Below are 23993 nucleotides of genomic sequence, written 5' to 3'. Positions count from 1 at the left end.
CATGGGTGTCAAACATGAACCTCTGCCTATAGGACAGTCCTACAAAAGGCAGTGAAAGTCAACCCAGCTCCATTGGCAGGATCAGATTTATACCTGGAGACATAGTACTCTCCTTTTTTTTTGCTCATTTTCTTCTGTAGGCTCAGTAGTAGATTATTAGAAAAGAAGCATTAAGCACCGTGAGAGTGCTTCCCTCTAATTGATACTTTAAGAGATCTCTACTTTGTTGTTCATTTTAACTAATTTTTATCATGCCTCTGGGATGATATAACCCACACATCCTTCACCTAAGAAACCTGGTAATTATGGTGCTCACTACAAGTAATTAGATCTCAAATAAAAAGGAATCTTTATCCAAATTGCTGGGGGGAAATGCAATAATAATAAAGATAGATGTTTAGGTAAGTAAATATCAACAGGAAATGACCATTCAAAAAACTAACAGCAATCAGGTCAATGCTATTCATTACTGGGACACCACACAGCTTACATTTTCATTTTTCAGAGTTGAGTTTTTCTTTACCACAACAATCAGGTCAATGCAGTCTTTGCTGGGAAATAAGCATAATAGCACTAAAGTACTTTAACAGAGGAACACTGCTGTTCTTGGTTTACTTGAAGCATGCAGGCATGACGTCCTCCACCTCATGAGAGAAAGCAACCTAAGGATGGACTGGTTCGGTCTGGAGGGTGCATACACACAAGAAGTATGCCTCATAATTTAATGGAAGAAATCTTTTCTGTTTCAAGTACCAGATATAGTGCAGTGGCTGGTAACAGTCTATTAAAAAGCAACTTCTGTGAGATGTATAGTCAGTCAGAAAATTAAATGATGGCACAGGGTAGAAAAGGCGACTGACTGTAAGAGGCTGTACATTACACCCATTGTCGTTTTTTCAGGCAAGTCAGTTTTCTAGAGAAAAGAGCACACAAAGTGCATCATGCACACAGAACTGTAAAAGTGAAGTTATGTCAGGAGCAGTCTACTAGTGCATGGATAAGAGAACAATAAATGCAGGCCCTGTAATGGAGGCTAGATAGGTATTAGCCACAAGGAAGCACTAATGGAGTGAACAAGAATAATGTTTAAATCATCAATATCCAGGTGCTTAGCGTTACTTAAGAATCAAGCAATTAGGATTCAAAAAGAATAATTATCAGATTTAACAAAGAGGCCATTTAATGTTTGTCACTGTGTCATTAGTCCTATTTAAACGCTAAGGAGTTAAAATGCATTGTGAGTGCGAATTAGATAGCACAGTGAAACAAGTCACAACAGCTATAATTAAAAAGTGGGTAATTGCTAGAGTTAGTGCACAATAACATTGAAGATGCTATTACTTGCTCCTCTGTTTCCAACAGAAAGTAACTGGCAATTGTGTGCGGAGCCTGCTGAAAATATATGAAATTATAAATAGTGTAGATGGAAAACACATGCATGATACAGTTAATGTGAACTGTTGCCTCAGCTTTGTCATGGTTATTTGGGCTTGCCACCTACTTAGGATTTTTTCCAATTTCATTTTATTCTCAACCTCTTCAACTCTTGTACAATTTGACGTCTTCAGTCTAATCACAGGGAGGATGCCTAGATCAGGCAAGATCTACTCCATTTTCCAGATATTCTTTGGAATTTAGTTGAAATACACATATTCAGTGAAATATCCAGACAGATTGCTTTAGAACAGTGCAATCCACTTGTTTTATTGGAAGGTAAATGTGGAATGAGGGTTTACAAAACTAAATTAAAAAACCTGATTAAACTAGTACTTGATTTACAGACATGAGATATAGAGTGGAAAATGCACTAATCATGAACAAACATTCTAATCCTGCTAATTATTTTAAAGTGACTATCAAAGAGGAGAGACTTCTCTTTTAGTTGGAGGAATTGGAGAGTTAAAAATATAAAAATGAAACTGCTACCAATGGGCCAAAAGCAAACAGAGAACAGAATTCAATGCACTAATGAAAGCCATTGCTGCTGAATCAAATTTCTCTCTTGATAAGATTTCAAAACCCACTAAGTACATATTACCCAGTGATGTGTGCATTCTTGGAAAAAGCTGCTGTGAATCTTCAAGGTAGCCCAGGCTTAAGTGATGTGCAAAGAACCTATGGTAATGATGATGACATTAAAAGGTTCATAGAACCAATATCAATAGCTAGAAGCAAGATGAAGCACTAGCTTTCTGCAAGGGATCATAGGCAAAACACAAAGCTAAGGAAAAAGAGAATGTGAATTTTAAGAACAGCTGAAAACAGCAGGTGAACTCTTCTATCTACAGTCACCTAGAAAATAAGAAGAAGCTTGAAGAACAAAGATGAGCTGGAACTAAAATTCTGTATGAATTAGAATTCCACCAGATAACTCCTTATTGGGAATTATGCTGAGCAAACACTGCAGTAATTTTCAGACCTTGCTCAGCATTTGATACCCATAAGATGGTAAAATTACATTATCTAGAAAAACGTATCCCACAGGTGAGAGGATTGTGACACATAATCTCAGAACCACACAATAATTCTGACATTAAAACCTACTTGTTTAAGAACAAAATAATGGAATGTAAAGTTAATATATCCTTTTATTCAGAAATGAAGCTATCTTATTTTGCAAAATTTAATATTCACAAGTAATAATCTATTGTAAGCACTATATAAAGAAGATAAAATGAACTGTAGTTTGAATCATTTCATCTTTTGTGAATTAGTATTATTTTCATATGTTCCATTTCCAACCTTTTGTAAAAGCAAATACTGCATTTTAAAAAGCATAGTATTTTGCAGACTTTAGCTGGGTTTTCTGCATTTTGGAAATCCATAAAAAATACTGGATTGTCAAACATGAAAATAAAATCTCTTATAAACTTGTATTAACCAGTGAAACTAATCACTGCTACTTCTCTGTCTAGAATTAGGAAAGCAAAGCACAAAGGAGAATTTTAAGTATTATGTTTACAATTACATTTTAACAGTTCTTTGTCTGAGTAAACACATTCTTTCAACTTGAGGATCTAATTACTAGAGTTACTAATGTTAACATTGTCCCTTAAACAAAAATGTAGGACAATGAATGGGCTTTGCTACAGGAAAAACAGTTATCAACCCTGTAAGCATCAGTAAAAGCAAGTAAATACTTCAATATAAGGGATCCCAGAGAGGCTTCTTCTGAAGTACATTTTTGGGTTTGGGTCCTAGAGAGAAGAAATTACACACTTGCAGAGGAATTCACAAAAAGCAGACTTGAACTGGATGGGAGCTTCAGCAAATCCTTCATGAAAAGAATGATGCAGAGCAATTGTCCTGCTCGCAGAAAATATACACGCTGCAAGAAGAACCATAGCCAAGGAAAAGCTTACTTGGAAGCTTGCTTCCAAAAAGATACTTAAATGATTCTTAGCATCAAATATGAATGTGAGCTATCAGACAGAGCAGGGTAGAGAAGAAAATAGAAATGGGTTAATTAGGTGCAGAAAATACTAGTGTTGAGCATATACTGGAGCACATCTAAGTACATTACTGTTTTTCTATGATGAATGATTAAAATAATCTCTCTTACTTTTTTTCTTTCCACTTGCTATCACTGCTCCATTATGTATCATTAGGGAATGGAGATTTATGTATGCAAGTATTTTCCAGGCAACAAAAGGGGGATGTAGGGGCTGTTTAGCATATGGCAGAAGAGGAAGTTAACAACAACATTCTAGCAGCTGGTTTACACAGTGGGCTTTGCCCACAATGGGCTAATTAACCTTAAGAAAATGAAAGATGAAAGAGGGTAAAAATGAATCTCAATTGGCAGCGCACTGTGCATGATATCAAAGAAGAGGTGTTTGGTGGAAATTAGAAAATTTCAATATGGAATTGTTATGGAACAGTTGGCCTCTAATAATGCCTTTTGTATTATTAACAGGACAATTTACAGACTTTGAGGCTACACTAGTACCAGTGAGTTAAAGAGTATCAGGGAACATTTCCCAGAAACTGAGAGAAAACCTTATTTAAATTTAAAGAACAGTTGTGGACACTGTTTTGGCCTAGGCCAACTAGCCTCCTCCTAAATAACTTCTGAGCACAGCTTAGAGGGTGGGTCCATGGGTCCAAGACCATTCCCCAGACACACTTTGCATGGGAACTTCCTGGTATTGGACTAAAAGAATATATATCCAAGCAATTCTTTGAGCAAGACAGACAAATCCTCAGTTTTCTGAAGCCCTTTTTACCTGAAGGGCAACCTAGCCAAAGCTATTTAGCAAAGTTATATAGAGAAACCATTTCTATAATTTTAATGAACAACAACCAGCCATTTTAGGATCGGGACGCTGTATGCCATTAAGAAGGAAATACAGCAACTTTATATTTCCTTTATATGCAATCTCTGTGCCAATAACTGTTTGACAAAAGCCAGAGGGCACTCAGCCAGAGACTCCATTGTGGAAGGAAAGCCTCTCTGATCCAATGAAGAGAAAAACAAGATGCTTTGACCACCACTTAGAGAAACAATAACATGATCATCATCAATCAAAGGAGACCTGGGTAGTAGAGAAGACAATGCTACAGTCTCAGTAAGTCTAATAACACTGGTGATTAAGACTTAATTTTACTTGCCCAAGTGTGTTGCTTTCTAAAACAAAGTTCAGAGATCAACAGCAAGTGGGATTACTGGATAACATGAGGTGAGGGGTCTTAATTACCTTTCTAACTCTTCTGTGCACATATTTGATATGAATATGCAAAATTAGAAGATGACTGTCTGCAAGGAGAGCTTCAGTCTGCAAGGCTGCAGTCAAGTGAACCTAGAGTGCAAAACCAGAGCCTACTTCAAGAAACACATTAGGTTCATTCTTTGAGGACTAAAAAATTCCAGCTGCAGAAAACTCGGCTCCTTAACATCAGTGAAAAGAGGGAATGCTTTCCAACATGAGAAAAACCCAGAGTCAATGAGAGTCAAAAGTGTCAGTAAAACGAGCTAGGTGTTCTGTTAAAAGTACAAGCCCAGATGAAGAGGTATACGTCTGTAATGACTTTATAAACTGGAATTTAGATTACAATTGAAACTGCCTTAGTCAGAAATATAATAGAGGGTCCTGGGCAGCATTTATATGAAATATTTATTCTGTATTAAACAACAGATTGGAGTGATCTAAGGGATGAACCAATTTCCTGATGAACTGACAATGTGAGAATCTATTTTATGCTTAATGAGATATTACATTAAATATTTGCATACAAAAAATTACATACAAAATTCTAACCCATGTTGTGACTAAAGGAGTATCATTCAAAACAAGCAAATAAGTATAACAATTATATATTTTTATTGCTTTTGTTAGAAAAACCTAGTATTGGCTAAAACCATTTATCTTTTTTTTTTTCTTTTTTTTTTTTTTATTGGAAAAGTCAGATGTATCATCCAGGCTACATCATCATTAGAGAAATGCATTCAGTATACCCCATAGAAGTACTTATTAGCTATTCACACAAGTCTAACAAGCATGATATGAATGCATGATATCCTTTGTCTTAGAAGGGGATGGTGACTGTGCAAGATGATCAGATTAATAAAATCATCCCCTTATAGACTTACTGTTTGAACTTTGTGGAAATCCAGGTAAGGAGGATGGACCATTCATTCCAGGCAGAAGAACAGGAGGAAGGCCAGGGAGTCCTGGATAAGCTGCTGGCAAACTGATACCATGAAGAGAACTGCTGTCCATCATGCCTGGCTGCTGTACTGTTAATCCTAGCACATCAGTAGCCTTCTTTATGCGATCCAACTCTTGCTGTGCCATCAGCTGTCTAACCGTTGTAGGAGCTAAATAATCTTTCTCCCGGTCTAGCTGACTTCCCACAGTTTCTCTCACTTTTGTAATATGCTGTTTGGAAAAGATATGATCTCTTATGGACAAACGTGCAGAATATTTCACGCCACATAGAGAACATTCTGGCTTTGTCCCATCAGGTCCAGTCTGATTTATCATGAATGGCTTCCCTATGTTAATTTTGAATTTCTTTTCTTTAGCCCGGGCATTCTGAAACCAAACCTGAACCACACGCTTGGGCAGACCAATCTCATTCCCTAGCATTTCACATTCTTGCATGGTTGGAGTCCGGTAGTCACTAAAGCAAGCCTTGAGAACTTTAAGCTGAAGGTTACTCATTTGTGTTCGGAAACGTTTGTGGCCTGGCCGATCACTGTTTTTGGATTTAAAGGGATTGCTAGCTCCAAATGGGTTAGGTGAACTTGGATCAGCTATGCTTGAAGTTTCACTGCGGTCGGCATTATCATCAGGGTCATCAGTAATGTAGTAACTTTGGTCATGGTCGCCATCTTTTTCACTGAAGTGTATTGAAGGGCTTGTTAGGGAAAAGATAAATTTATCATCTGTATTCTCATTTGTAGGTGTAGTTGCTGCTTTTGGTAGTGTGTCGTTCACAAGCGGTTTTGGTTCTTTGGGGGGTGATGCAGGTTTTGCATCCCCTGAACTGCCAGTTGTGCTTTCCATTTCATTGTTTCCCTCATCCCCTGTTGTGGCATCACTAATTGCTGTATTAATTGATGAAGTTTCATCAAAGTCAGTCTTGTTTTGATCATATCCAGAGTCAGCAGGAGGGGCATTCAAATTTTCTATATCCTCACTAGACTCTGCTTTAAAAGAAGAAGGACTTAAAAGATTCTTCGGTGACATTTCTGCAGTTTTGCTAACAGGGGTCGATACAGTGGAGGCTAATTCATTTTCACTTGATAATTCAGTTTTTGTTAATGACAGTGATGGGTAATCAAAAAATATGTATTTTTGTGGACTTTCTCCTCCATCTTCATTTGATATCAAAGGACTTGGCGGCAAACTATAGCCGGCCTGTTTTCCTTCATTCCAATGTCGAGAGCGAATGTGACTTTCTAAAGCAGATTTTGCTTTAAACAGAGCTCGACAAAAAGGACATCTTTTGTGGGACTGGGCTGGACCAACTGCACGGAACTGTCCCTTTCTTTCCCGAGCTCTTGTGTTCTGAAACCAGACTTGTACAACTCTCTTTTTCAGTCCCACTTCACGTGCAATATGATCTAGCATCTTTCTGGTGGGATTGGAATCTAGCAGGTACTTTTCGTAGAGTATTTCCAGCTGCTCTGGAGTAATTGTAGTTCTTAAACGCTTATCACGATGTTGATCTTCTCCACTGTTTCCTCCCTCCTTCTCACTACAGTTATTGTCTTCTTTATCATCTAGTTTCCGTTTCAGGGAACCAGAAACTGTAGCAGGGTGTGCTGTATGCGATGAACCAGTTTGTGGTGGCATCTGAGCAAGAGAACTGTTAAGTAACTGTCCAGTCATCAAAGGATTATTTGGGTCAAATATCATGTAGGGCATATCCATTGGTCTTTCTAAAAACTGTGAGTGAAGAAATTGGTTTTGAGCTGCTAGGAAATGCATGTGCTGGTGCTCTTGCCAAAGTTCTAGAGTTGGAAAGGCAACTGTACACTGATCACACTGATACTGTAATAACTGAGGAGGTAGACTGTTCTGTAGAGAAGTCATTGAAATTGGCAAAGGGCTGGAAGGAACAGGTGTGTTTTGTGATGCAGAAGGAGGTCTCCCTACAATCTGGGATTGCTTTTGTTGCGGTGGTTGGGAGGCTGAGGGCTGAGGGTCAGAAGATGTTACTGGAGTAGACTGTACTGGTTTGATGCTTTGGGAAGTTGTATCTGTTTGCTTAGAAGCGGTTTCATTTTGTTTTGGCTTTTCTGTGGACTCTGGTTTAGGAGAAGCCTTCTCAGGTTCAGGTTTGGGTGATGGAATCAAAGGAGTACTAGAACCAGAGCCAGAGCTTGCTGCTGTGACTGTCAAGCTTTTTGATGAGTCATTTTGGCCAGAAACTGTACAGTTCTTATATACTGTTTGATCAGAGGCATCCATAGAGTCTTCAGTTTGGCTTTCATCTTGAGCATCATCATCTTCGTCTTTATAACACTGCTTCTTCTGGTGTGTAATTAAATCAAAGATCCTGGGAAAAACCACACTGCACTTTTTGCACTGATACTGCATGTTACTGGTTCGGATGTAACGCTCATTTGTCAGTTCCCTTTTCTCATTGTCTTTAGTTTCAGCTTGATTCTCGTAACTTTTGCGAGCTTTTTGTCGTGCATTTTGGAACCATACGACAATAACTCGAGTAGGTAAGTTAAGTACAGTTGAAAGCTGTTCTATTTCATCATCCTTTGGATAAGCATTTGTATCAAAGAAGTCTTGGAGGACACGAAGCTGGTAGTCAGTAAACCGAGTCCTGGATGACCTCTTGCTGAAAGAGGCATCAGACTTGTAGGGCTCTACAGCTGAAGGTTGGGGATCTATTCTGATATCTTCCAACACTGTTATAGGAGGATTGCTGAAATTATATGGTGAATCCTTATTTCTCTGTCGTTCTTTAAACAGCGTATTTCGAAACCAGTGCTTGATAACCTTCTGAGAAAGACCAGATTTCTCAGCCATTTCTTGAATCTGCTCTTCACTTGGAGAATTGTTAATATCAAAATAAGCCCGCAAGATTTTTAATTGGTCATCTGTGATTCTTGTACGTGGACGCTTGAACTGAGAGTGCCGCAGGAAATTGGGATCTAACCCCAGCTGCTGCTGGCAAAGCTGGGTAAGATCGGCAGATAAAGTATCCATTGGTGGCAGTTGGAGGGCAAGCTGAGGAGGCAGTGCAGGGTGTTGCACTGGCTGCATCATAATTGGAGGAAAAAGTGGGAGATCAAGTGAAACGGGAAGCTGGACTTGAGGTGGGGCTGATGGTGGTGGTGGTGGAGGAGGTGGAGGTGGTGGTGGAGGCGGTGGTGGTGGAGGTGTAGGTGGTGGGGCCTGCAAAGGTGTGGGAGCTGTGTTTTGAATTTTTCCAGATCCAGCTGAAGAAGGCTGAGAAGGAGTTGGAGGAGGAGGAGGAGGAGGTGGCGGTGGAGGTGGTGGCGGAGGCGGTGGCGTTTCTGGAGAAGATGGAGAAATTGGATAAAGTTTGTCATATGCCTCCCTGTACTGTCGGGCAAATTTTTCTAATGCTCCATATGGAAAAAAATGTCCATGCACATGTTCTTGATGACTCTTCAAAATAAGAATGTTGGAAAAAAGCTTACTGCAGGTACCACACTCCAGTTTGTCTGTGTTTTCACCATCCCCAGTCTTGCTTTTTTTCTGCACTTTCTGTCTGTTCTCATTGTATTGGATAACTAACTCAAACCCAAAGTTCTCTAGCAAAGCTTTGGCTGCATTTCCCCTTGCTCCAGAAGCTATTCTGGGTGGTGGGATGGACGGTTCTGAGGATTTTGGCTTCTTCATATCTTTGTTTTCTTTTAGTCCTTCATTCTCATTAGTAAATTCTTGCTTTGGCTTCTCATGTTTTTCAGAAACTTCTTCTGACTCCTTATATGATGACATATCCTTTATCAGCTGGCAGTCTGTACTTACTAAGGTATTTTGCTCTGCTTTCATCAGCTTACTACTTTGCTGCTGCTGCTTTTGGGACTGAAGTTGGGGTTGGGTGGACTGATACTGTTGTGCCTGTTGCTGCAGTATCTGTAGCTGGGTTTGGCCAACATGGTGCTGAGTTTGTATCTGCTGCTTCAAATCTTCAAGCAGTGATCCTGTCATACCAGCCATCCCAGGCATACCAAATGTGGCAGAACCAGGCAGACCCAGATCTGGGGTCAAGCTAAATTCTGTCCCAGGTATATAGAATGGGAAAAGGAACTGAGGCTGTTGAAATTGGAGCAGTGCTTCTGGTGTCATTGGAAAGTGAGGCAAAAAAGCTGGATTTAGAAATTGCGGTTGAAAGAATGCAGCTTGTTGTTGCAGTTCATGCTGTAGTTGCATTTGCAGTTGTGCTGGTGACTGGGGTGGGTGATGCGTAGGTTGAGCAGAAATTAATTCAGAAGCTTGCTTTTTATTTAATTCTTTGGCATCTAAATGTGTTTCTTTGCTGTTAACTGCTGGTAAGCTCACAGATTCTAGCATTCCTTGGCTGGGGCTATTCACATTCCCTGCAACACTATTACCACCACTCATATTACCACTTGGTTCTAGTTTTGCAGCCCTTGCCTTTGTCTGATGAAGCACAGATCTCATATGGATTTCCAATGTAGAACTTTGGCTATATGCAACATTGCAAATGCTGCACTTGTAGGGTTTGTTGTCAGTGCTGCTGTTGGTTTCTTGAGGGACAGGACTTGATGCTTCCTGCAAAACTTTTTTGAGTTTATGCAGATGGGATACTGAGTTATAGTGGACCAAGAGAATGTTCTTTTGAGTGAAAGACTCTTTACACACTGTACACTTGTATGGGCGAGATGGATCTAGAAATTTTTCCATAGTAAAATTTGGCCCTTTTCTAAAAGGTAAGGTCCGCTTTGGTTCCGAGCCCATATCATCTGGAATAGAGCTACTATCACTTCCTACAGGACTTGCTTTACCTTCCTGGTCCATCTCATAATCTCTTTCTATTTCCTGTTCTAGTGCATGATCGTCTTGTGCCATACTTTCACTTTCTCCCCACAGTTCACCATTGACAGGTAAAGATGCACACAGCTGCTGAAGTTCAGCTTCATTGAGTTCAGGGTGGCCTGCTTCCAAGTGTTTTTTTAAAGCCTGGAATGTACGGAAGCTACGTTGGCAAAGGCTACACATGGTAGCTGCCCGAATAGCATGGTACTGGGAATGTATCTGAAGCTTCTGCATAGTCTTAAAAGCCAAGCTACAATGGTTACAGCGGTACTTATAGACATGGCGGTCAGAGACAGACAGCTGTTGCTTCTTCTGCTGCTCATTTAGCTGGTCTGTCACAGAGTCAGTGGTCTTTACATCTTTACTGCTGCTCTTATTCCAATCTGGTGTTTCAGCAGATTCCTTAGGTGGCTTCTGTTCCTCAGTCTTAACTTCCATTCCAGTTTTTGATTCATCGATCCCAGGGGTACTTTTCTCATCCACAGGACTTTCACCTAGTTAGAGAAAGTGAAGTGTCTTTTACACAACTAGAAGAGAAAGCACACAGTATTCATTTTAATTTATTTTTTCATCAGAAATCAAGAAAGGCACCTGGTATGCCATGTGTCAGCTTAGCAAAATGTAACAACCTGTCCTTGTCCCAGAAAATAAAGTGGGCAGGACAAACAGGAGTTTAAAAAAAAAGGAATAAAACCCATACACAATGATCAGATTGGCAGTGGCATCTGGCCGAGTAGTGGCATAGGGCTTTTCTTCACCAGAAGGTAGGAGCTGATTGGTACAATAGCAGCATGAAACAAAAAAAGGAAATAAAGAATAGGAAAGAGGGAAAGAGTAGAAAAATGGGGACAACAGGTAGGACAGATGATTAGAAAGAGTATGATAGTAGTCAGAGAAGAGAGGAAGGAGCGTGCTGTGACAACTAGGAAAATTTCCCAGTGCATAATACAGTAAGTGTCCAGGATCAGAAACCTGCTACTGGAAATGAAGACAAAATCACTTACCCAACATTCCTGATTGATGGTGAAAGTGCCACTGTCTTTTGGGATTGGGTCTTATTTGCTAGTTAAACAAGGAGGATCTTGCCCTCTTTGTGGCATGGCACTGCTGTTTGATTTTACCTCCACCAAAAGCAAGGAGTCTGGCATACATGTACTTTCTACTAGCTCAGCCAAATTCAGACTCCTTGCTATTTTTTTTTTAATCTCTGTGGCTATAAGCAAGCCAGAAAAAGACTCCCTTTACTAAGTAACAATAGTTTTATTTCTAACTTACCAATACCTAGCTTTTACATGTCTGGGCTTTTTCTTGCATACCTGGATACTTCCCAGATCCCTCAGCTGTAATGGTTGCAGGTGTGTCACGTTCAGATTTCTCTGAAGCAGCTGCTGGCAATAGCATACTATTGGGCATCATGACATCTGGTACAGGAACCTTTGAAAACCAAGAATATGGTATTATTACAGAAGAAGTCCCACTATTTAATAGTATACAACAGTTTGAAATTATAATTCAAAAGATCCACCATATCTGGATGACTGTCAGAATCAAGATCTTTATTCAGTCCTTGATTATGATTTCTGAGAAATAATAATCCAGAGCATCTTGGTGGAGAATCAACTCAAAATAATCCACAACAAGGGGCTGCTATAGAACTACATGCATTCAATATTTAATTTGTCTCAGTATCACCACAAAGAAGGTTTTGCTGACTTTGCCAGGATAATTTGATTTATCAGAGGAATTCTCCTAGGGTATCCTCCAAAGACAGAGATCATGTTGAGATACGGTCACCAGTCAGTCTTTTCCTGAGGGCATTCCCACTTTTCTTCACCTGTATTTTTTTTACACAAATGGTGGACATTCCGTGATCTTTGAAAGAAAATGAAGTTTATTTCAGAAGGGAAGTAACAATTTATTTCTATTTAAAATTAGATTTTTTTCTCTTTCTTGACTTCAATTTCTTATGTATCATCATCAGATTGCTTTATCTGTTGAGTTACGCTTTCAAATTATAGACAGAAATCTTTGAAGGATGTACTTTTAATCTGGTAGTATTCAGTTTAGCTAAGTTGATATGAATATCAACTTGCTCAACATTTCATGTTTTTATTTTACTTTGATCTTTAAAACAAATTCATATCAGAAATATAGGATTGTCCTATTAAGACTTAGCAAGTTTAAGTTCAAGCTCCTTCACTGCCAGATTCTGTCTAAAGAATCTTGGGTAAATCAGTACAGATTGTGCTGCAGCTCCTCATCTCTAACAGAAGGATAGGACTTCCTTCATACAGAAGTAAAAAGATTATCCACAGAAGAGATTTTTGAATTGTAAATAAATAATGAAAGCTACATTCATTACGAGCTATGAGTAGAAATATCTTTTGTTCCTCTAACATTGGATGCATAAGAATATATATATATATATATATATATACACATATATATATGTATATATATATATATGTATATATATATATATATATATATATATATATATATATATATATACGTATATATATATATATACACATACATAAATTGCCTCTTGAAAAAATCTAGACATTTAAAAAAAACCCACCTGGGTTTAGTAAATTTGTGATTTAAGCATGGCATTAATAGCATCCTCTTATAGGACTAATGATTTTGAGTTTACTTGGTAGGGAAGGTCTTTTAAAAGAACTTATGTAGAGAACAGTAAATGTCCCAGAAGAAAAAAAAAATTGCTATAAATAGTATTTACTTTTTTTGTCAGACGGTTCAGTTATGGACAGAGCATATTAGTGTAAGCAATGATGACAATTTCAATTATGAAGATTATGTTTTACAATCTTTTCTCTGGGAAACATTGGGGTTTTTCCCCTCTCAGAAACATTGGGACAACTCCCTAGCACCTGATGAGGAAAGATTTCAAAGTTGCGTCATTATCAGCATAGAGGGAATCAGGAAGAACTTGAGAAAAAAGCTAATGCTGGTCAATATGGAGGGGCAGATGTTTCCATATTTTACCATTTTCCTAAAAGGGTCTTTGAAAGTTGAATTTCTACTGCATTTTCCTTCCAGTGGGCCAAAATTACATGATCTGTCAGAGCTATAATTAGTAGAAAACCAAGGAAAAGAAAAGAAGTTCCCCAAGTATGTATTTACTCCCCAGCTCTAAGCACAAGGAACTCTAGACCTTCAGTTAAGAGGTCTCTTCTTTCTAATATTTTTAACACTTTAGTTGGGAATGAGGTGGTGGATTTGCAACCACACCTATACAAATGAAGGAATAATTTATGGATACAGAAGTAAATACTTAAGGAGCTGGATCACTGAGATTTCCAAGTACATTTCCATCTAAGAAGACAGGACAAGCAGAGCCAGTTTGTCTTAGGAAGTCTGTTTTCTAACTGAATTTATGTTGTATTAACATATAAGTACAAGACTTGATTGTGTTTTTACTGACGTTGTTTTGAATGGATGTTTGAACTGCTGTTTTACAGTGAATTTCATATAATGTAATGCACAGTAGAGGTATACACAGGAATCCTTCTTCGTTTGGGAACTACATTCTTCAGGGAGTTCCTGTTACTTTACAAACAGAAGTCACAATACCTCTGAGACCTGGATATTATTAGACCAAATTTTCAGCTATGCACTTAGTGATATGGACTAGTCTAACTTTTTCAAGGTTAATGTCAGTGAGAAACCAAAGGCTTTTTGCATCTGTGAAATCCACCTTCAGCCATTTTCCCAAGGGACAGCAGTCACTGGATGAGCTGACAAGAGAACCCGAGTCCTGACCCACTCCTCTCCTTAGGCTTCCTGAAAACTATGTCACAATAAATACATTGCCCACAAGGCCCAAGTATGTTTGTGTAACATGTGCATCAGTATTTGGAGCACTTACTGTCATGAGCAGTTTCTCCACACAGTCAGGGGACACACTGTGCAGATGGGTCAAATGAAGCTGGAGATGCATTTTGTTGCTGAGGACATCTTGGCAGAGGGGGCAGCAGATTACAGGTTGCATTGAATGCTGTGACAGGACATGCATCTGGATACGATTTGGGTCCCTACCATTGTAGTTACAATAAGGACATTGATAGAACTGAAAAAAAATCAAGTTAAGATGCAGGCTATTAGTCAATGTGCTTTTTATAACTTGCTGATATAGCTATTTTAACAGCATATCATTTCTGTTTCATTCTTGAGTTATTTCAAAAAGAGTTCTAGAATGCAATTAAATTGTTACATTTCCTTTTACCTGCTCATGACAAAATTTATTGTCCTCTGGAGGCTTTGATTTTTTAGCTGCACCATCCTCTTCTTTTGCCAGAAGAAGCTGTTGTGCCCCTACCACGGTGTTTGCTTTTGGTTCCTTCTCTGGTGTGACTATTCCTGTTTTGAAAACATAATTTTTGAGAACATGTTTTAAACTTAAAAATATCCTGGTTTACAAAGAGGCTCTGACTTCAAAGGTCTGTATTGTCTTTGAGGGTCTTTTTTTTGTTTGCTTACTTGTTTTTTAAACACTGAGAAAAAGTAAAGATGAATAAAACAAGTCTGGTAAGCACAGATGAATAAAACAAGTCTGGTAAGCACAAAGGTGAAAATACACTTTTATTCTTGATACTCTATAAATACATTTAAAAATGGACTCTTCTCTACTGTTTAGATAACCCTAGGTTGCCTTTAAAGATTAATCAATAATGTTCTTTCTTTAGCTCAGTATGAATTTGTCTATTACATTAAAACAAATCAGCTTTTGCTTAAAAAGCCTGTTTTCCAAATAATTAATTTGCTGCTGTTTAATTACCCTCTCTCTTTTCTAAACTGTCTGAGCAATATTATTATTGTGCTGTTTTGATAAGTCCTGCCTGGTTACTATTCTGAAGCTAAATATAGCAAGGCTTTAAAAGAAATACTGTGGAGAATAGGATTTCAGAGCTAACTTAATATTAATTATATACAAAGATCAGTCATTTGGGATTGCTTTAGATGTTTACACTGTGAATTTTTATAGTCTGGCATTTGTGATCAAAACCAGAATATAATTGTTTACTATAGATAGTTGTACTATTAAGTATTAAATACTGTATTTAATATTATGCCTGAGCTAGCTATGTAATGTGGCCCAGTCTTGCACACATCAAAGAAAAGAGTGCAATTCTAATTTCCCAGTCCATCAGAAAATTCTTTCCAGCGTCAATTTGCCAGATAATCTCTTCTGCTAGGCTGGATATTACAAGAGCATTGGGTAGGCATGTCACATACATCTCACGACAAACACAAAACCTCATTTACCAACCATTCCAATCTCATCATAGTGCGGCATCATCTGACCTTTTTTCTGCTGTTTATTATGAGTATTTCTAATTTTAACTTTCAATTTTCACCATCTTCCAGTCAATTTGCAACTAAATTATTTCCAGGGTGAGGACACTATCACTGGACACTGGGTGCAAATACATCTTGAAATGCAATGAAGCTAAACCATTGATTGCTATCAGACCCAACGTAAATATATAGTCCAGGGGTAATCTGATTGTATGCTGTGCATGAAGATTTATCTTGATTTTTTTCAATCCACATAAGGTTCATATAAATGAACAAATTGCACCTCATTGCACAATAACCTAGGATTAATTTAAAAATAAGGTCATGGACATTTTGGCAACAAAGTAAACAAGAACAAAGAAAACATAAACTCAAGAACTTTTTATCATTATTTTCATATGGACTTTATGCAATATTTGATCTTACAAGGACAACATTAAAGAGAAGCAAAATAAGAGAACAGTTTTCAAGGTAAACACCAAATCCTCATGGTAAAATAATAACTAATTGAACACTGAATCATACAGGGACATTTTCTGAAGGACACATAAAAAAACAAACAAGCATAAAACATATTTTATGACTTCCACCTTAATGGTGATTTCCCCACACATTGACTTTCATTCCTAAGTTGTTAATGATTTGTTTTGATGTAATTTAGCCTGGTAATTTTTGCATGTTCCAGCTCAAATTAAAGCTTATTCCTGCCGCATTTCCCGATTTATATATTCATCAGTACATCATCATACGTTTATCATATGAACAAGTCCCCTTTTTCATGATATTTAATTCATCATCATTTGTTTATCAACTGAACAAGTCCCTTTTTGGAGGCCTCTGAATTTTTGCACTCTCAGGAACAGATCTCGGAGGCCTCTTTTAGACTGCTCAATCACTGTTGGGCCAACAATCCAAAGGAATGCTTAAAGGTAAAATTTAAGTAATGAAATCACATAAGGCACCATTTTATTACTCATTTTGCCTTATGACTACTAATAGAGTACTCTTTGACCTATCTGTATTTACATATTATTTAAGTATCTTAACTATGAGAATTATGGGAAGTAAAAAAGTAACATACTATATTAAGAGAGTCCCTCCATACCACTAGATTGTTCTCAAATGTTTGTTACAAAAATTACAAACCAAGTTCTCCTTCAAAATTTACTTGTGAAAATGCATCTGTGTTTTGGCAGTGACATTAAACTGCTAGTGAAATTTATCTTGAAGCGCACTCTGTGTGTGCCTGGGCACACACAAGGTTGCTATTACACATCAGCTTCTACCACAGGATGGAATAACTTAATTACTTCAAAGGGCCTATAATAATCATGAAACACATAGTTCTTGTTTCTATAAAAACAAGGGGGGTTTTTTGGTTAAATTTCTTTTGCGGTTAATATAATAAAACAGTGGAGTTATAAAACACTGTGCTGGGGTCAATACATGCATAACAAAGCACAGCTTTTTACAATGTTTACTATGATATTTATATAAACTGTCAAAGTTTACTAAGGCTTTGTTGTTTTTGTTGTCGTTTGGCTCTGGATTTATTCAACCTCAAGCACTGCTACTTCTTATATGACTGAAGTTGCATCTGGCCAATAGTAATGTAACTGAGTCTGGGACGTATGGTGAGCTTTAAAGAAAACAAAAAGGGTGGATGATTTTGCCCCTGGCATAGGGGAGTCACTTGCCCCTGCACATGGAGAAGACCCAAGCCACAGTGAACATGGCAAAAACAGAGTTCAACTTTGGTCCAGCTGCCATCACTCAGTTCCTTGTCTCTCTATATCAACACTCTGCTTTCCATGTTCAATTCACAGTTTTAGGGAACTTTGGTAGAAAAGCTGTAAGCACCTATGGTCTAGAAATGGTATCAAAGGAGGAGGGAAAGAGAAGAGAAAATCTTATGGTCTTGAGCATGCTGTATACACTTTTAATAACTACATGTTCCACTGCCATGCCATTCTTACCAGGCAGTTGTAAGAAAATACTGACTTGTTACTCATGTTTTAAATACTAACTTTTATTCTTGAGACACATTATTTGTAGGTTTGGTTTTTTTTGCAATTGTGAAACATATCAGAAATTCTTTTTATAATATAAAATACACATCTTATTTTAGATGAATAATGCAATTTCAATAAATTTAGCTCAAAAAGTAAGTTTAATTATAAATAAGTGCCATGAAATAGACTAGGCAATGATTGCCTGTCAGTAAGAGAATTCTTTAACTCGTGTAGGATTGCTAATATAAAAATGACACAATTCACTGCAATTCAGATATCATCACCTTTGTAATATATTTTGAAGCACCAAAATAAAAATAAAAATGTTTGTGTGACTAATAAGAAGGAGAATGTTAATAAAGTACATACACTAGTGAGAAAAAAAAAAATTCTGGAAAGCCATGATAAAACCACTATTTTCTTATTTATAAATCTTTGTGTTTGATAAAGATTGCATAATTTAAGACTTCTGACACATCAGATGATGTTATTCAGACTCAAAATAATTCTAAAATTATAATTACTGGTAGAGTATTCTTTCTAATTAGACTAGAATGAAAGGATAATTTTCATTGCAATAATGAAGGTTAATTTCCATCCTTCCTCATGTTTACTACCTTATTAAAAAGTGCTCCCCTTAGCCATGGCAGAGACATATTACATTTTCAATGCAAATGTATTAATCTGGATAAATTCCATATTAATTCTTGCACTGCATAGAGCTGTAATTTGGATTATAATTAATCTAAAGTGGCACTAGATTTAAATGACAATATAAATGAGGCATTAGTAGGCTTTTCTATTCTGAATGAATATTCAACAAATATAACTTGCATATTGCCAAGTCGCATTTTGAAAGCTCTTCTCCTTGAGATAAGGTAAGCAAAGCAGCACAACAGCTTACACAAACACACTGTTACTAAATACATGTTAATCCTTTCTTGTCTAATAGATTCTATGCTAAAGAAGGGTCACACCACTTTCCTGTCTAACTTGTTAGTATTGTGATTAATTTATTGGTTTTCCTGAGATTTCTTTGGCAAGACTTGCAACACTCAATTCATGAGAAAGCCCAAATTAACATTCAATTATACAGAAGCAGTTATGCAGTCATTAGAAACACTTGTCAGCTGAGTGAAAATTAAGATGATGGCTGGAATGCTACATATGTAAAATTAATTTAGATTAGGAAAATAAAAGTTTGTAAAAGATTCAGGATTTTACAGTACAAACTATTTTCTGCAAAGCACAGAGGCAATCATGTATTTCAGCCCTTGTTTTTATATGAATCTTACTGCAAAGTTATTTGTGTAATTGCTGGCACGGGAATGCAGAACAATTATGCTGGTTTTTTGTAGTGCACCCAGTAGGCATCTGGATATAGGTTTGTCCTAATTAAACTTGGCCCTTATGAGTGGCTAATCCTTATGGAATTTTGAGAATTCCCCTTCAGTATTTTTTTTCTAGATTCCATTTTCTTCTTTTTTCTATTTTTTTTTTTTTTTGGCTAGAGCTTTAATACCATATTCTTTCCTAAACAACTATAAATGGACCAGACTAAGAAAAAGAGAAGGCTGCTAAATTCCCTGAAGTGGTTCATATTGTCCCCTAGATGAAGCGTGTGATAGGAAATGCAGGCTGCAAGTGGCTGTCACCCCTCTCCTTAGGAGTGTCCCGGCCAGCCCCTGAGGAAACTGCATAGAAGGACTTGTGTCAGCCTGGGAGCATGGCTTTACTGCACTGCAGATGGTTTTGACCAAGTCAGAGAGCCAGCCGAGGGGAATATATATTTTAAACCACAACACAGCTTCTTGCTCAACATCATCCTTGTCATCATCGGCCTTCTCTCAGTCTCTTGATCTCAAAAAATAAAGTGACTGAAGAGCAGTTGAGGTTGGGTACTGACCTTAGCCCGTCAACAAGCAAACTTAAAGGAAGCTTTAATCTTTAAGTCAGTCTTCTGAACTGACATGTCACAGAAAGGGCCATCTACAATTTTTTTTGGAAATAAATTCAAAAATGTTTACTATGTAAAGAGCAAATTGAAGTATGGGTGAGTTTGGGTGTAAAGGAACTCAGATGTAAAATGCTGGTTTTTTCTACGACTGTATGTCTTTATGGATAACACAACCTCCTTTGTATGCTGCTGTCATCAGCATACAGGGAAAAGATATATGACTACCTGAAACTAATAGGCTTCAACCTGTTTCAGCACTTCTTCTGCTTCAGTGAATCCAACATAATGTAACTAGGTATAGCGTGCAGCAAAAGTAGCCAATGTAATATTCATTGTGACCATAGATTTCCATCTCATACATAAAAAGCATGGGTGAAGTCACATATTTGCCAAATCAAACACAGAAAAAGCCTTGGGTATCTACACCAGATGCTGGCCCTAGGTTTGTTTGTGCACAAGTAAATGTCATGACATAGAGGTTTTGTTTTCAAAGACAGTAGCTTTCATTACTGGGCTTTGTCTATTGCAGGAGATCAAAATTACCCAACCCATAATCCGTTTTCAATGATATTTCCTCTTTCTTAGGCTGAATCATCTGTAAACTTTTTCACTGGGTTTTGTGTATTTTTTTGTAAATGCCTCAAATAAATGCCCAGGAAGAGGCCAGATTCTTGAGAGTAACTAATCTGTGAGCAAGAGCAAAAAATAATAACAAAAAACCCCCACATTCTTTGGGTTAAAAGGGGGGCAAAACCTGATTGAAGAAAAAATTCAAGTGGTACCTAATCCTATGCTTATGAAAAATTAATATGCCATCAGAGGAATCACAAGTACAGCAAAGATTAATGAAAGGCGCTTAAAAAATTACAAGCACACAAACTGATTTGATTAAAAAATAATCTCACTGGTCGTCCTGTAATATTCTTCAACTTATCCGCATCTATCCTGTCAGATGGTTATGATTAAAAATAGGTCAATGGGAGGCTACTGATAGAAATCACATGCAAAATGCACATGCAATGAATAGTACTGGGAATGTCCAGACAGTCTAAATGAAAGAGCATTTCATAAGTTAAAAAAGGGGGAAAACAAAATTCTAGCATCTTACCAGAGTCTTTACTAGATTTTTTGCCTTCACTATTGTCTCTCTCACTTGAGTCTTTATCATCAGCCACAGCCACTGATGTACTTTTAGCAGAACCTTCTGTGTCTTCACCTTGTTCTTCTGTGGACAAACACAGAAAAGACCTCAGGAAAGGAACTCAGTGACCAGTTAACAGCAGTTAAAAAATATGTCCTGTAACAAGAACAGCACTAACAGAAGGTGGCAAAATAGGGGGGAAGAAGGGTTGGGGGGAAGAAAAGAGAAAGAAACAGTGCTTTAAATATGTTAATTCTAAATAATTTGCAATATTTCAAAATTTGACTGTGTCTTTACAAGAGTACCTGCTTTCCCCCAGTGTGACAGATTTAAAGCTTGTCATTTCATGTTCTTTGGCTAGAAATGATATGTGTTAAAATACATGCACATGCATGCGCACACACGCATACACGCACACATACACCCCCCACAGGCTGGAACAAAAGCAAGCACATGTAAAAATGCATCTTGGAGCCAAAAAAAAAAAAAAAAAAAAGAGATCTCAAATATAAATCCTATTAGTGCAGCAGTATCCAGCTAATTGCAGTAAGTAAGTATTAGGTATTAGGTACTGTATTAAATATAAACCTCTGGCTTTGCGGGAGAAGTCTCGAATTTTGTCTCCAGGGGGAGCCATTCAGGATAAATGATGCAACTTGGTGTACGGCTTCTGAGGAAGCAGCATTACCCACACCTCACTTACGTGTTCACACCAGCTAGATTACATGGAAATCTTCACAGTAACTCAAGCCCATTTAATTATTCGGTAAATCTTAGCTATGCGGCTACTGGTGGATTAATCTGTTTATGCAGTTAGCTTCTATGCTGGGGCTGTGTAGCACTAATCCGTGAAAGGCCCACTGTTCCTTTTCATCCTGTGATCATTTGTCTCTCACTGTGCTGATGTCACATTTTAATGAATTTTTAGCAATCTGAGTAATGCCAGATAACCAGACTTGCAACTCCCTACAGCACAGCATGCTGTTTTCATTGCAGCACGCACACACATACAAAAATAAAAATCATATTTCCCTGTTCAGGTAGGAATTATATAAATTAGGAGGTGAACATAAAATGGGATTCGAAGAACCAGGCCGCTCGATTTCATAAAATCTTTAATGACCATATAAATTAACCCTGGAAAGGCAAAAGGTCACAGACACACATTTGCATACTCTCTTCTATTCACTTTTGATAAGCAGAGCTTTTATGCAGGGAACATGATACAATTAACCCTTCAGGAACCATACAAAATGCAGCTACCGACATTTTAAGTGTCAAGCATTAACTGAAAATTACACACTGCATAAAATTTTCATTGTAAATGCTATAGTGATTGAAAGGGGAAATAGTGGCCCTCTTCGCACCCCATGTTTTATTAATAACATTCTGACAGCCGAATGAAATATCCTCTGTCATATGTAGCAGCTGAGCACAAAAAAATTGCTGCCTATTGCCTTACTGCCAGCCATACATTGAAACCCTATGCCTAGGCAAACAGCCCCTCAGATCGATGTAGCAAACCTATCCGATTCTCAACTCTCTGCAAAACCTTTTGTAAATTGGAAGAGAAAAACACAGCTGCAGTTTTGGAAACCAGCCTTCTCCCCCCACCAAAAAAAAAAAAAAAAAAAAAAAAAAAAAAATACTGACCACAGATCAATGTGTTTTGCATTGACATGGAAATACAATAGGTTAGGACTAAGCATGTGTGTCCACTTTCTGGAACAATGCAGGGAGAAAGATGGTCCCTTCTTTTATAAATAATTGCATATTAAAAAAAAAAAAAATTTCCATGTGAATGGGAAGCCCACTCACGCTGTGTGAGCTCTCTCGTCCCTGCAGCCCCCCGCCTCGTGCCACGCTGATAGCTAATCGCACATGGTGGGGATGCCCGGCGCGCCGGGAGCGCGGCTCGGATGCTGCGCGCCTGTGATCGCGCCCGGCTCGGGCTGTGCCGCGCCGAGCGCGCACACACCGGGCGCCGCTCCAGCGTCGGGCCCCGCGGAGCCGGTGGCAATCCCTTCTCGACTCATCCTTGGGAATGGACGCATTGCTTCTTCTACTAGATTTACTGGCCCAATCCCCCTGGGCTGGAAAATGAAGTGTCAAAGTGCTACTGAGTGTCCTTATCTTGAGGGGACATAAAATTGTAAGGGCTATCGTGGCACACATTAATAAAACATTGTGTGTGTGTCAGGCAAAGAGAAAGAAAATTATGAAGGTACTAAAAGAAAAGCTACAGTATCATCTGGGTCTCATCAGACAATTTTTGCAGGGTGCTCTCCTGTTTTTCTGGTATGTGTTTTAAGTGTGAGAGAAATTCCCAGACATGTTCTCCTATACATCATCGTGGTGTCTGACCTCAGCCTGACCCTGGCAACAGTTTGAGAAATCTGAATGTGAACAAAGACTCTGTGTCAGCAGCAGGGAGAGATTGCGGGATAGACTTTCCCCATCAACTTAATCGCAACCAGCAGTTCTGAGGCCATAACTTTACAGGGCTGCACCAAGCCACAAACACATAACCTTTAGAGGTGAAACTGCCCCTTGCTCCCCACCCCCCCTTCTGTGATTTTTCTCAGTCTTGTGGTGCTCCCTTTGATGTAGCAAGGCAATTAGCTGTAATGTTCTAGTACTGCAGACCTGTTTTATGGTTTGGAAGGTGAGAGCTGTTTATTACAGGTAGGCTCCTGGGGGCCATAAAGGCTTCGCAAATTTTTAATCATGCAAAAAACTAATCAAAATGTAACTTATACACACCATAAAAATTAATATCATTATTATGCATGGTATAAATTGCCTGCCTTGGCTATCAATGGCACTCCCTTCTAGAAAATACATTTGGCATTCATTTCAGAAATATGTATGGCATTCACTTCAGAAGTAAATTTCATAGACAGAAATGATAATACAACTTCTCCTATTTTCCTGCAAAATTACGGAAAGGTTGTCTGAGACTCACACTGTCACGACATATATCAAAGGGACAAGATGAAACTAAAACAGCTCTAACTTAAAAGCAGTTAGCAAATTACAAAAAATCCTCAAGACCTTTGTCAGAACAG

At 38.0% G+C, this 23993-nt stretch overlaps 1 protein-coding gene across 5 annotated transcripts in view; it reads right to left on the bottom strand.

The window, feature by feature from the left end:
- ZFHX4 (zinc finger homeobox 4) overlaps positions 1–23993 on the bottom strand; it is a 151743-nt gene that overhangs the window by 4423 nt on the left and 123327 nt on the right. For all 5 annotated transcript variants that reach the window (XM_021550550.4, XM_021550548.4, XM_085572269.1 and 2 more), the window contains exons 5-9: positions 20893–21009; positions 14743–14876; positions 14386–14586; positions 11810–11927; positions 5591–10987 (exon numbers count right to left, since the gene is read on the bottom strand). In XM_021550550.4, coding sequence (XP_021406225.2) covers positions 5591–10987; positions 11810–11927; positions 14386–14586; positions 14743–14876; positions 20893–21009 — 5967 coding nt within the window. The remainder of the gene's footprint in view (positions 1–5590; positions 10988–11809; positions 11928–14385; positions 14587–14742; positions 14877–20892; positions 21010–23993) is intronic.

Source organism: Lonchura striata, chromosome 2, assembly GCF_050655825.1.
Source record: "Lonchura striata isolate lonStrDom1 chromosome 2, ASM5065582v1, whole genome shotgun sequence".
NCBI classification, from domain to species: domain Eukaryota; kingdom Metazoa; phylum Chordata; class Aves; order Passeriformes; family Estrildidae; genus Lonchura; species Lonchura striata.
This window is presented reverse-complemented; position numbering and strand designations above follow the sequence as displayed.